The sequence below is a fragment of the Gobio gobio genome (genome assembly GCF_949357685.1).
Source record: "Gobio gobio genome assembly, chromosome: 13".
Lineage (NCBI taxonomy): Eukaryota > Metazoa > Chordata > Actinopteri > Cypriniformes > Gobionidae > Gobio > Gobio gobio.
Window position 1 is genome coordinate 11,998,036 of NC_137106.1, and position 13,248 is coordinate 12,011,283.

The 13,248-nt window shown below is 39.3% G+C and overlaps 1 protein-coding gene across 1 annotated transcript; it reads left to right on the forward strand.

Annotated features, from left to right (window-relative positions):
* Window positions 1-1,650: 1,650 nt before the first annotated feature.
* On the forward strand, window positions 1,651-10,427 carry kcnk3b (potassium channel, subfamily K, member 3b; the record flags this gene model as incomplete). The annotated part of the gene is made up of 2 exons (XM_079832846.1): window positions 1,651-1,933; window positions 9,559-10,427. The coding sequence occupies 2 exons, from the start codon at window positions 1,651-1,653 to the stop codon at window positions 10,425-10,427; spliced, it is 1,152 nt and encodes a 383-aa protein (XP_079688972.1).
* Between the last annotated feature and the right edge of the window lie 2,821 nt (window positions 10,428-13,248).

A 13,248-nucleotide genomic window follows, 5' to 3' on the forward strand; every position in this document is an offset into this window, starting at 1 on the left:
AAACCCTTGTTATTAGCGACACCGATGGCCCTTAAGTGAACTGCAGCCAGCAACTTTTTGATTCAACTTAATTCAGTGCCCCGATAGGCCTTATTCAGAGAGAGCTGCACCACGACTGGTATGAAAGCGAGGCTGTGAGGGATAGACTTACCGTGTTTTCATTGGCATCCGCAACAAAAACATTATAAAGCTCCAATGACTTATAATTTTCCACAGCTCATGTTGCCTGGATTGTTTTTGTCTACTGACATTTCTTGGAAAGATATTTTTGCAGTGTTTCGTCAGCAGAACAATCCAAAAACCCATTACACAACAGTACAACCAACCGAAGAGATCCCGCACAGCCTCGCTGTCACTCCCAGTGTTACCAACTTAGCAATTTTGTTGCTAGATTTAGCAACTTTTAACTTTTTTTTTCAAAAAGCACCTAGCAACAAATTTAGCAATTTTTAAAATTGATTTGGCAACTTTTAGCAATTTTTGGAAAGTGACTCTAATCCAAACAACACACGTTTCTTACATAAACCCATCGATTCGCTTCAGAAGGCCTGTATTAACCCCCTGGAGCCGTGTGGAGAACTTTTATAATGGATGGATGCACTTTTTTGGGCTTCAAATTTTGGACTGCCATTATAAAGTTTGGATTAGCCAGGACATATTTAATATAACTGATTGTATTCGTCTGAAAGAAGAATGTCATATACACCTATGACTTGAGGGTGAGTAAATCATGGGGTGATTTTAATTTTTGGGTGAACTATCCCTTTAAATGCATGACAATTCTTACACATAACCATAGACAGTAAAAGAAATGGACACAGCGCTGAGCTTGACGACGTGAGCAACCTGTCTGACAGTTTTAAGTCTTCTAGTAGTTTTCTAGTAGTCTTGCAAAGTGAAATCTGAATCACCGAATCTTGCAGAAACGGAGAGCGAGAGTAGGAGCAACTTTTGGTAAGTATTCTGTTTAATTATTTTGTCATTTTGCATAGTATTTATTTTTTTTAATAAATTGCCTCATAGACAGTAAAAGATTGCCTGCGAGCTTCTCCTCGGGTCTATACGATAATTTCTCTACTGTGCGACAGAGTTGCGTGGTTATGACGCAATCGTTAGCCTATTTTTTACAAAAACTGCTTCTACGGGGCGATAGTGTAAGATACAAGGTAATTGTCGTGTTTCTTTAGAAATAAACGCCTCAGATGTAAAGTTATTCGCTGTCAAAGTGACGGCAAAATGAATGGGAGTCAATGGGATGCTTGCTAACAGCAGGTGATGGCTTGGTTAGCAATGGCCGCCCCTATGGAAGGTACGCTTTCCGGGTGCTGGATTACCCTCTTACATATAGCCCCTTTAAGAATTACATTGTAATATGATCGATAACGCGTGACACCTTCCTTCTAAACTAGAAGGAGCAAATGACCATATAAGGAGTGCGTGTATCAGTCCCTGGGGGTGGTGCTGAAAGAACAGCTCCCACTAAACACGGTCCCTTCTGGCCACTTTTTCAGGAGACCCTCAGCCTCAGTTGGGGTTTTGCTGCCAAGGAGTGCAAGGAAGGGAGTTATGACAAGCCATGAATCAGAAAAGTTCCCATGCCCGGACCGGAGCCTTGAAAACTGAGGGATATTTTGAAGCGACGATGAGAAGATGAAGAGGCAAAACGTGCGGACACTCGCCTTAATTATCTGCACTTTGTCCTATTTACTCATTGGAGCGGGAGTCTTCGATGCTCTCGAGTCAAAGCAAGAGAAAACCCAGAAGGGCAAGCTCGACTATCGGAAATTAGTGCTCATGCATAAATATAATCTCACCATGTTTGACTTTTATCAGATTGAGAAGGTCGTGTTGCTTCTGAAGCCTCACAAAGCCGGAGTCCAGTGGAGGTTCGCCGGGTCTTTTTATTTTGCCATCACTGTGATAACGACCATAGGTAATTTTTCAGTTCTAACTGATGAACTTTATTTGTGAAGACAGCCGTTCTAGTCTAAAGATGTTTTATAGTTTCCTAGCCTGTTGCACCACTTATAGGATATGCAATTCAACTTTAGGTTCTTTTGTCTTCATTTAATTTTGTTCAACTTATTTCATTTCAAAATAATAGGCTATCTCAATGTAGCCTATAGATAGCCTATTTAAGATAAAACGAGAACCAATTAGGTTATTTATTTAGTTGCTTATTGCATTAGTGTTTTTGTGTTCCTGTTTTATTTTGAGGGATGTTTCGATGGACTTAAAGTCATTTTTTTCTTTTTCCATTGCACATATTTTCTCAAAAAGAATACTAATATGATGTAAAACGTGATAATATAGATAGATACAGCCATCCTGTGTAAACTGTATTTTTAACGGAAAAGTCCTGGCAACTGCAGCTGACCGTTTTTAAAGGTAAAATCAACATTTTATGTGCTTCTCTGAAATACAAATATCGTCGTGAAACAAGTGAGGAGAACGCGCATATATACAGTCGTCACTGAAGCGCTTAATCCTGTGTGATTTCGGTCAATGCTTCCGGTGGATTAGTTCAAAAATGGTCATGGGTTATTTTTAGAAAAGCACCCTACAAAATGCTATGTATGTTATGCCAGTTTTCTCTTTGTTGCATTGCCTGTTCGCACTACAATTACAGCTATAATAATAATATAGAGGTTTATTTATTTTTCTTTAAAGGGATAGTTCACTCAAAAATGAAAATTAGCCCATAATTTACTCACCCTCAAGTCATCCTAGCTGTATATGACATTCTTCTTTCAGACGAATACAATCAGAGTTATATTAAAAAAAACGTCCTTTATAACAACAGTGATTGCTGTTTCTGTTTTGAAGTCCATAAAAGTGCATCTATCCATCATATAACTGCTCCACACGGCTCCAGGGGGTTAGTAAAGGCCTTCTGAAGCGATGCGTTTGTGTAAGACAAATATCCATATTTAAAACTTTACAAACTGTAATTTCGTTCAGGAGAGACTGTTGTTCCAGCGGATGACGTAGGACGCTCCGGTGAGATTATGCTAGTTCTCGCGAGAACCAAGTTTTGTTTTGCTCTATCCTCTGCGCTTCCGCATTCGTCACCAGAACTTACGCTACACCTGCATCCTACGTCATTCCCTGGAACGCCAGTCTCCCGTGAACGCGCGTACGTCAGTTAGCGTGTGTTAGAGATTACAGTTTGTAAAGTTTTAAATATGGATATTTGTCTTACACAAATGCATCACTTTGCTTCAGAAGGCCTCTATTAATGGGTTAGTTCACCCAAAAATGAAAATTAGCCCATGATTTACTCACCCTCAAGTCATCCTAGGTGTATATGACATTCTTCTTTCAGACGAATACAATCAGAGTTATATTAACAAAGTCCAGGCTAACCCAAGCATTATAATAGCAGTAATAGTTGCTCTGTTTTTGAAGTCCATAAAAACTGCATCTGTCCGTCGAATAACGTGCTCCACGCGGCTCTGGGGTGTTAATAAAGGCCTTCTGAAGCGAATCAATGCGTTTGTGTAAGAAAAATATCCATATTTAAAACTTTATAAAGTAAAGTTTCGGCCGACCGCCTCAGATTCGCTTCAGAAGGCCTTTATTAACACCCCAGAGTCGTGTGGAGCACGTTATTCGATGGACAGATGCAGTTTTTATGGACTTCAAAAACAGAGCAACTATTACTGCTATTATAAAGCTTGGATTAGCCTGGATTTTTGTAATATAACTCTGATTGTATTTGTCTGAAAGAAGAATGTCATACACACCTATAGGATGACTTGAGGGTGAGTAAATCATGGGCTAATTTTCATTTTTGGGTGAACTAACCCTTTAACCCCTCGGAGCCGTGTGGAACACTTTTATGATGGACAGAAACAGCCATTCACTGCCACTATAAAGCCAGGACATTTTTTAATATAACTCAGATTGCATTCAACTGAAAGAAGAGTGTCATATACACCTAGGATGATTTGAGGGGGAGTAACTCATGGGATAATTTTCATTTTTGGGTGAACTATCCCTTTAAACCTGGTGTTTAGTTTGAAAGACTCTTTAATAGCTCAGAAACATTTTAGTATCAGATTGAAATGGCTTTTACTATTCTTATTGAATGTAATAAGACTTGAATATAATGAATCAATTTAGATGATACCATTTGTAGGTTACCATGTCAGTTTTTATTTGGTGATGCAGTTAAAGATTCACATGGTCTGTGGGGTTTGGATTAGGTCAGATGAAATGATTTAAATCAATAATTTAACATTAAGTAAGTTTTGGAATGAGGGTTAATATTGGTTCACGCACATGAGAAAAGCATAGTCGTTCTCAGCAGAATATGATGGTTTATTTTACTATAATTGTTTATTACCTAATTCATAGGTGCAAAATTAGCATTTGTCCAGATAAAAGGGTAAAACTTTATATTACAGTGTCCTTGTTACATGTACTTACCATAGTAATAACAGTGAATTATGCATAATTACATGCAACTAACCCTCAACCAAATCCTAATCCTACCCTAACCCTATAGTAAGTACATGTAGTAAATGTATAATTACAATGTAAAAATGACACCATAAAATAAAGTGTAACCGATAAAAGAAAAAAATGTTATAGATACATGACAGTATTATCCTTCATTAATTTCAACTTCATTGCCCTAATTTGTTTGTTGAAAATAATACGTGAATCGTTTTGGTATCCCATCATTGAGAACTATGTGCAGAGCTTCAACAAATCTCCAGACTAATGCCGTATTAGTCTGCCCTCATTTGGGAGTTTGCAGTATTATCATAACAAGTGCAATGAACGTCAGTAATAATATTTACAGAATGCTAAAGAACATCCAGTACAAATAAACGTGGGGGGTGTGCATCTGATGAATAGTCTGATTACTCTGTCCACCATAACAAACACTGGCCTGTTTACCTCTTTAAATTTATGCAGACATATTAAGAGGTTGTTTAACTTACACCCAGAAGAGCGCTAAAGTTATTCTATGCCCCGCTGAATTAAGCCAGTAAATCTCACACTTAGTTTAACCAATGACCTATTGACATTTTATGTTAGCTTATGTTCTTGACTAACCTGTGTTCTACAAGATCTGCAAATTAACTTTGAATATTATCACTTGATACTATCAAGATTATAATAGGTGCAGGTTGATGAGACCATGAGCATAAATTAGTATCTAAAAGGTAAAAAAGGGGGCTTAAAGGGTTAGTTCACCCAAAAATGAAAATTCTGTCATTAAGTACCTACCCTCATGTCGTTCGACACCCTTAAGACCTCCGTTCATCTTCGGATCTATTTTAGTTGAAATCCGACGGCTCAGAAAGGCCTCCATTGGCACAGTGTTCTTTACACTCTCAAGACCCATAAAAGGTACTAAAGACGTTGTTACAAAGTCCATCTCACTACAGTGGTTCTACAATAACTTTATGAATCGACGAGAATAGTTTTTGTGCGCAAAAACCCCCGAAATAACGACTTATATAGTGATGATCGATTCGGTTCGATGATCGATCGGTGATCGATCGGTTCTACAATAACTTTATGAATCGACGAGAATAGTTTTTGTGCGCAAAAAACCCCGAAATAACGACTTATATAGTGATGATCGATTTCAAAACATGGCATCATGAAGCGATCCAAACCGCTGATTCGACTCACTGATTCATAACGCTTCGAAGCTTCATGATGCCGTGATTTGAAATCGGTCATCACTATACAAGTCGTCATTTAGGTTTTTTTTGCTCACAAAAACTATTCTCGTCGATTCATAAAATGATTGTAGAACCACTGTAGTGAGATGAACTTTGTAACAACGTGTTTAGTACCTTTTATGTGTCTTGAGAGTGTACAGTACATTGTGCCAATGGAGGCCTTTCCGAGCCATCTTATTTCAACTAAAATATCTTCATTTGTGTTCCGAAGATGAACGGAGATCTTACGGGTGTCGAACGACATGAGGGTAAGTAATTAATGACAGAATTTTCATTTTTGGGTGAACTAACCCTTTAAGGACTAGCCGAGGAAAGGCTGCTCTCGCCGGGGTTAATGAGTGCAGAGTGCCGCTGATCCACTGGAGCTCACAACTCCGAAAACGCCAGATAAAATTATCAAATAGGCACTCTTTTTATAAATAAACCACAGATTTGAGCTTTAAAGGTCCCATGGCATGAAATGTTCATTTTATGAGGTTTTTCAACATTAATATGAGTTCCCCTAGCCTGAATATTGTCCCCAAGTGGATAGAAATGTTGATCGGTGTAAACCCGAGTTCTGGCTGTCTTTCTCTGCCTTTGAGAAAATGACAGGCCAGACGAGCCAATCCTGAAGTCTCCTGGTTTGACGTCCAAGCAGGAACGGTTACCTCCCTTTCCTCCGCCCAGAGAATCTGGCACACCCATGCAAACGCTTGCAAGATCATGGGTTGTGAACGAGTGAACGCTGGCAGTTTCTCAGTGTTTGGATGTACAAATGAAAACCTAAGTCTTTTTTCAGTTCCTTCTGATCTGTGATCAGTGATTTCTGATGTGTAGCTAATTATTTATTATTCGTGCACACAATGCGGCTTCTCTCTCTCCCGACAGAACGGTGTTTTCTATCTTGTGAGTCAGTGTTTTTGTACGTCCTCGTTGCGTCTATCTGTTCTAAAATGTGCATACAGTCGTTTCTGCTCAACATTAGCAGAGTTACATCCTTAGAGATAAACCTCACACACGCCGAAGCTCGGGCTGCACTGGCCCGGCCTTCAACATCCCCGACCCCCAGTACTGCATCTGGCCCACAGCGGAGGCACCACACGCGGCGCGAGATTAAGCAGAAGGGGGGTAAGCGTGAGCATATCCGGGCTAGGCAGCTATCCCCACAATAAACTGGATTACATTCGATTACTGCGCTGTTGTGTCTTTGTTTGCGCTGTGTACTCAATGCGAGTGAACGCTGGCAGTGACGGTTTTCATATGATAGGAAAATATCTAAAAAATAATGCTATTATCAACACTTACTCGTAACTCGTTCATCTTGACAGCTGTAATGGTACTTTGCATGTGTTACAAAGATGGTAATAATGATGAAGACGGACTCGGTGTGACTGGGACTCGTGTTTATTCAGAACTCTCAAATACAAACACAATAAACTCGCGCTGACTGACAGCGCTCTCATAACTCAGTAGTTACTATAAATAACTTTGTTAGCAATCGCTGAGCTCAGTCTCTGGTACATTAGTGATGTCCGGTTCGCGAACGATCTTTCTTTTGAACCGGTTCTTTTTAGTGAACCGAATCAGTTCACCAAATCGGACTGAATCGTTCTAAACGGTTCGCGTCTCCAGTCAGCGCTGATCCATAATTTACTAAAGTTACTAACTTTCTGACATGAGTGACAGTCCCTCCGACTAGAAATAAACTAATAACCTGAAGTATATGCTGTAACTAAAACAGTTCACTGAACTGAGACTGACAGAACTGATGTGAAGTGAACTCAGGTCCATCCGTCTCTCTGGCAGCAGCTCGTGCCTGCTCGTGCCTCGTAGACCTCGTTAAACCACGCCCCCTCCGCTCATTTCGAATGCAAAGATGTCAGCCAATCACAACAGTGGCCATATTTACTGAAGTCTCACAGCAGACACGCCTCTTGAAGCAAGGCATTCAGCCACAGGGCAAACAGCAGTATAGAAAAAATGCCTTTTATTTCTAAATTATGACATTTTATGATGTAAAAATCATACTAACAATATAAGTACACCTCAGGAAACATTATAAAATAATAGAAAAATGCCAAGCCATGGGACCTTTAAACAACTACATTATCGCCTGAAAAGTCTTAAAACTACGTTTTGTCACAGATTAACAGAAGTATTTTAACAAAAAAGACGTGTAAACACAGCCCATGTCAGCCATTTCTCAACGAGAAATCTGGCAGAAGCCCCTCCCTTGACGCAAATTTGCGTCTGTTGTGAAGTGAATGTCACGCGTGAATAAAGCGATTTTCACGCGCAAATGAAGCGAGTAAATTCAAAATGTTCAAGCGTCCAACTTCGCATCATTCGCGTCCGGTGTGAACGCAACATAACAATTGTATTTATCTGACTCCATTTATCATAATTGTTGCATTTAGAAGAGAATGCCAACTGGTTGTTTGGTCATTTATATTTGATAGTTAATAATGCATTTAATCGTTCTGTTTTAACCCTTTGTTGCAATTATACCGCTCCGTATTGGAGATAGTTAATAATTACAGATTAATTCAGAAAGGATAAAAAATGTAACAATTTTATTAACAGTCAGGTAAATGTTTAATGCCAATTCCATAATCAATTCAAAGATAATTCGTACATAACATCAAATACCCTGTAGCAAGGAATAAGATATCGATACCTGACTGAATATTATGCAACGCAGAGTGTCGAGAGACACTCCACGTTACGGGCCAACTCCATTACAGTATGCGCCTCGAACTCATTGCTGCATCGCTTTAAATAACTCAGACCAGACCAGAAACTGTTTCAAATGGAAATACATGAAAACAAAGGGAATTTAAATTGAGTCGAATTCCCGTTTGGCTTGATTGAAAGGAAACCAAATGGCTCCAATAGCCACACCCACCATCATAAGTAAAATAGGTCTAAGCTCTAAAAACTCTTATATTTCCGTGCTTATAAGATTTTTGTACCATTCGCACTGAGACATTTCAAACAATACCAAACACATATAATATAATGCAATAAAACAAAAACATAAAGTGGGTTCATGTCAGCGAGTGCGATTGGTACAACTGGTCTCATTTAAGCATCTAATTCTTCACTATTTTGGTGGTAGTGGATTTTAAGTATTCTTGGTCTGAATTACTCAAAGGAAATGTAGCAAAAAGTCAGTGCAATTGATATATTTAAATAGATGGTATTACACTCATCAATATGCATCAATAAACCATATAATAATAACAACAATGATATTCAATCACAATCATGAAGGTATATATATATATAATAATGACCACTGTGTTTGTTCAGGAATCTTCCAATGTAATTAATGCAGATCTAAATATGATTAGTCATACAATAATGGGGATTGTGTGTTCCTGGCAACAGAGTGTGTGAGTGTGTGTGAGTGTGAGTGTGAGTGTGTGTGTGTGTGTGTGTGTGTGTGTGTGTGTGTGTGTGTGTGTGTGTGTGTATGTGTGTGTGTGTGTGTGTGTGTGAGTGTTATGTATGCTGGCTAAGTCACAGTCAAGTCAAATTTTTAATTTTGTAATTTGATTTGAAGTGCTCACACTTCAGATTTATCTGTTCTTAATAATGTTTCTGATATTAGTGATGTGTTGAGGAAACCAGGGGCCCTCTGGTTTGCCAACCATCCCAATACCAGAAAGTTTAAACATTTGGAAGTTTAATAGCAGTAGGTCCGGCCCTGATTACCTATATTATAAAAACAGAAAATTGTATCCGTTCAAACCTCAAATCATGTGATGTCTTTTCTAATGGATGCAGGGTCTGAAGGGATTAACAAACATCTAAACATACAACATCACATCAAGTCTTCCACTTATCTTATCTTGCTCTCCTTCCCAAGGTTATGGCCATGCCGCTCCCAGTACGGATGCTGGGAAAGCATTCTGCATGGGGTATGCGCTTCTGGGCATCCCCCTCACCCTGGTGATGTTCCAGAGCCTTGGCGAACGCATCAACACCCTCGTCCGCTTCCTGTTGCACAAAGCCAAGAAATGCATGGGCCTGCGGAGGCCGGAAGTCTCCATGGCCAACATGGTGATCATCGGCTTCTTCTCCTGCGTCAGCACCTTGTGCATAGGAGCAGCTGCCTTCTCCCACTACGAAGGTTGGACCTTTTTCCATGCCTTCTACTACTGTTTCATCACCCTCACCACCATCGGTTTCGGGGACTACGTAGCCCTACAGAAGGACAACGCTCTCCAAAACGACCCTCATTACGTGGCCTTTAGTTTTGTCTATATCCTGATGGGCCTCACAGTAATCGGTGCTTTCCTCAATCTAGTGGTGCTACGGTTCCTTACCATGAACACAGAGGACGAGAGAAGAGACGCGGCACAGAGGGCGCTGCTCTCCAAAGATCAACTGAAAGGTCCGGTTCTGCGCCGTCCGGACCCCCCGAGCCCAGTCGCCCCGGGGCGGGACAAAAGGCGAGGGCTGAAGAGCGTCTACGCTGAGGTGCTTCACTTCCAGACGGTGTGCTCCTGCCTGTGGTACAAAAGCCGAGAGAAAATGGTGATCCTCCCGCAGGATATGTCCTTCACTGATGCGCTAATGGAGCAAGGAGACATATCGCCGCACCACTTTTTCGAACCCGGCCCCACGGGCTGCGTGTGTAACCCTCAGCGCTGCTCGGCCATTAGCACTGTGTCTGCTGACCTGAGAAACATCTCACCGTTCAGGCTCTTCTCCAAGAGACGCAGCTCTGTCTGAATCACCTCACTTCCTTATACAGTCACTGTAGATCTTCAAGGAGTCACATTCATTATTTTGATAGCATTCACATAAAAAAAGCTTGAACTGACCACCCAAGACTGATGAAAACTCTGCTAGGAGTCTTTTTACACAAGCACATCTATTCTCTCTCAGTGCTCTGATGACTGTTACGAGAATTCAAATGGTCTTCTACTTCAAATCGCTCATTTACACTCTGAAATGGCGCAATAGACAATGTTTGAACAGTTACTAAAAACATATTCTAACCAAAAAACTTCTCATCTAGAATATTACGTATTTTACCCTGTTCAGATGAAATGCTTATGGTATTAGAGTGTAAATATGTTCATTTTCATAAATTTCAATCATTTTAGGCTTGGCTTTGCATTGCAGTGTTGTTTGCCATTAAGAATTGAACTGAGAATGCCTTTTAAATTCCAATTGAATTTTAATTGAGATTAGATAGATAGATAGATAGATAGATAGATAGATAGATAGATAGATAGATAGATAGATAGATAGATAGATAGATAGATAGATAGATAGATAGATAGATAGATAGATAGATAGATAGATAGATAGATAGATAGATAGATAGATAGATAGAATGCTATTTTAAAATGCTATTTTAATGCTTTTGTGAGTGAATGCTGAGTTTCTCAGGGGAATGCATTTGAGAGAGAAAGCAAAGGGTCTCGGGGCAACTTAAACGTTTTTATATAATAAAAGTCCCTTTGGGGGCTCCGTAGAATGCATGATCTGCATTGAAATTCTTTCGATAGAGGGTATTCGTGTGATGTCACCGTCAGTCGGAGTCGCTGTGGTTACGCCCACGAGTGTCAAAAAGACTATGAAGCAGAATTGGTTTTCAGCACGAATGCTGTAAAAGACACACAAAACACAGCTAAAACGGGAAAGAGCTTTGAGATCGACTGTACAAAGAAATCTGAGGTATATTTTTACAGATGGCCGAAAGCTACAGAAAAGAGAAGCAAATTCACAGAACAGCTGGACTCCAGGCAGCGAAACATGGATTTGCAGTTATCATTTTGTCTCAGTTTGTTGAATTTTGGGGTAAAAAAAATCATACCCTATAAATTGTATTGTTATATATTGTATTGACAATTCATCAATTAAATCATCATAAATAATCACTCTTCATTATTTACCATTGTATATTCTGCATAATTGTATGTTTTTAAATAAACACTGATAAAAACTATACAGGTTTTAGGGCTGGACGAGTCGATGTGACGATATATAACATTGACATAACCCAGCAGGCACCGGACGTCAATATGACGTCAGATTGACGTTGGACCCCAACGTTGGACAGACATTGCATTTTGGTTGAAAATGAAAATCGGGTTGACGTCAGAACTAATCAGAATTACTGATTGTAAAATTACTGATTACTGATTACAATATTTAAAATATACATTAGTTAGGCTAGTAGTTTTTGGAGTCATAACCTTATTTATTAAGGTTACATGGATCAAAAACAATACTGGGCTTATTTTATTTTATTTTATTTATTACTTTTTTTTGTAGTGGGTCCAGTGAAAATTTTGGCAGGGCAAGTAGAAAAAATCCTTATATAAAAAATGAGTCCTTATATATAAAAAAAACACAAAAAAAACACAAAAAAAACAACAACGGATGCGTGAGCTCCATGTAGAACGGAAAAGGTGACAATACTAAACAGACAAAATTAGGATTTCTTTTCTTAAAAACAACAAAATTCGGAGAAACAACTCAAGCAAAGCCTCCTTGGTTGTTGTAAATAGTTGTGTGATGAATAAATGTTGTTTTATATTTATTTACCAAATGTGCACACTTGTCATTTCAGCTCACTGTAGAAATGCACCAATACAAACATCCGCCTACTGCGTGCCGCGTCTGACAACACCACGTATCCATAACACACGCGTTCCGCGACACTAGTAGTGAAACACTGAAACACTGAAAGGGGAAACACTGATATGAGACAAATGTGTTAAAACCAACAAAATATCAGCGTCTAATGATGTTAGAGTCTGACGTCAATATGATGTTGGCTTGAGGCTTTGGCTCAACGTTAGATTTTGGTTAGTTAATACCACAACCTAAAACCAACAAAGGATCAACGTCTAGTGATGTTAGAATCTGACGTCAATATGATGTTGGCTTGAGACGTTGGTTCAACGTTAGATTTTGGTTAGTTAATACCACAACCTAAAACTAACAAAGGATCAGAGTCTAGTGATGTTAGAGTCTGACGTCAATATGATGTTGGCTTGAGACGTTGGCTCGATGTTGGATTTTGGTTACTTTACAACACAACCTAAAAACAACTAAATATCAACATCAGCTGACGTTGGTATTGGACGTCAAATTAACGTTGGCATTAGACGTAGAGCTGACATTGAATTTTGGTCACCTGACGTCACAACCAAAATGTAACCAAATATCAACGTCTTATGACGTTGTGTGCCTGCTGGGAAGTGATCACCCGGATATCAAAGATATTTGAAACAGAACAAAATCATCTGCTTTCACCCAAGATATTTGAAATTGACTCAACCCCCTCCCCCCTTAACCTCATCAGAAGGGCCAGTTGAAATTTCTAAGGATGGCAAAGAGTTAAAACGGAATGATTAAATGTATGATTAACTATCAAATATAAATGACCAAACAACCAGTTGGGATTCTCTTCTAAATTTGACAACTATGATAAATGGAGTCAGATAAAGAATATTATAAGTAAATCAATTTTTCCAGCTGAAACACCAGCTGAAACACATGCGGCCTTCAACGCGGTTCGCTACCAATCATTGGA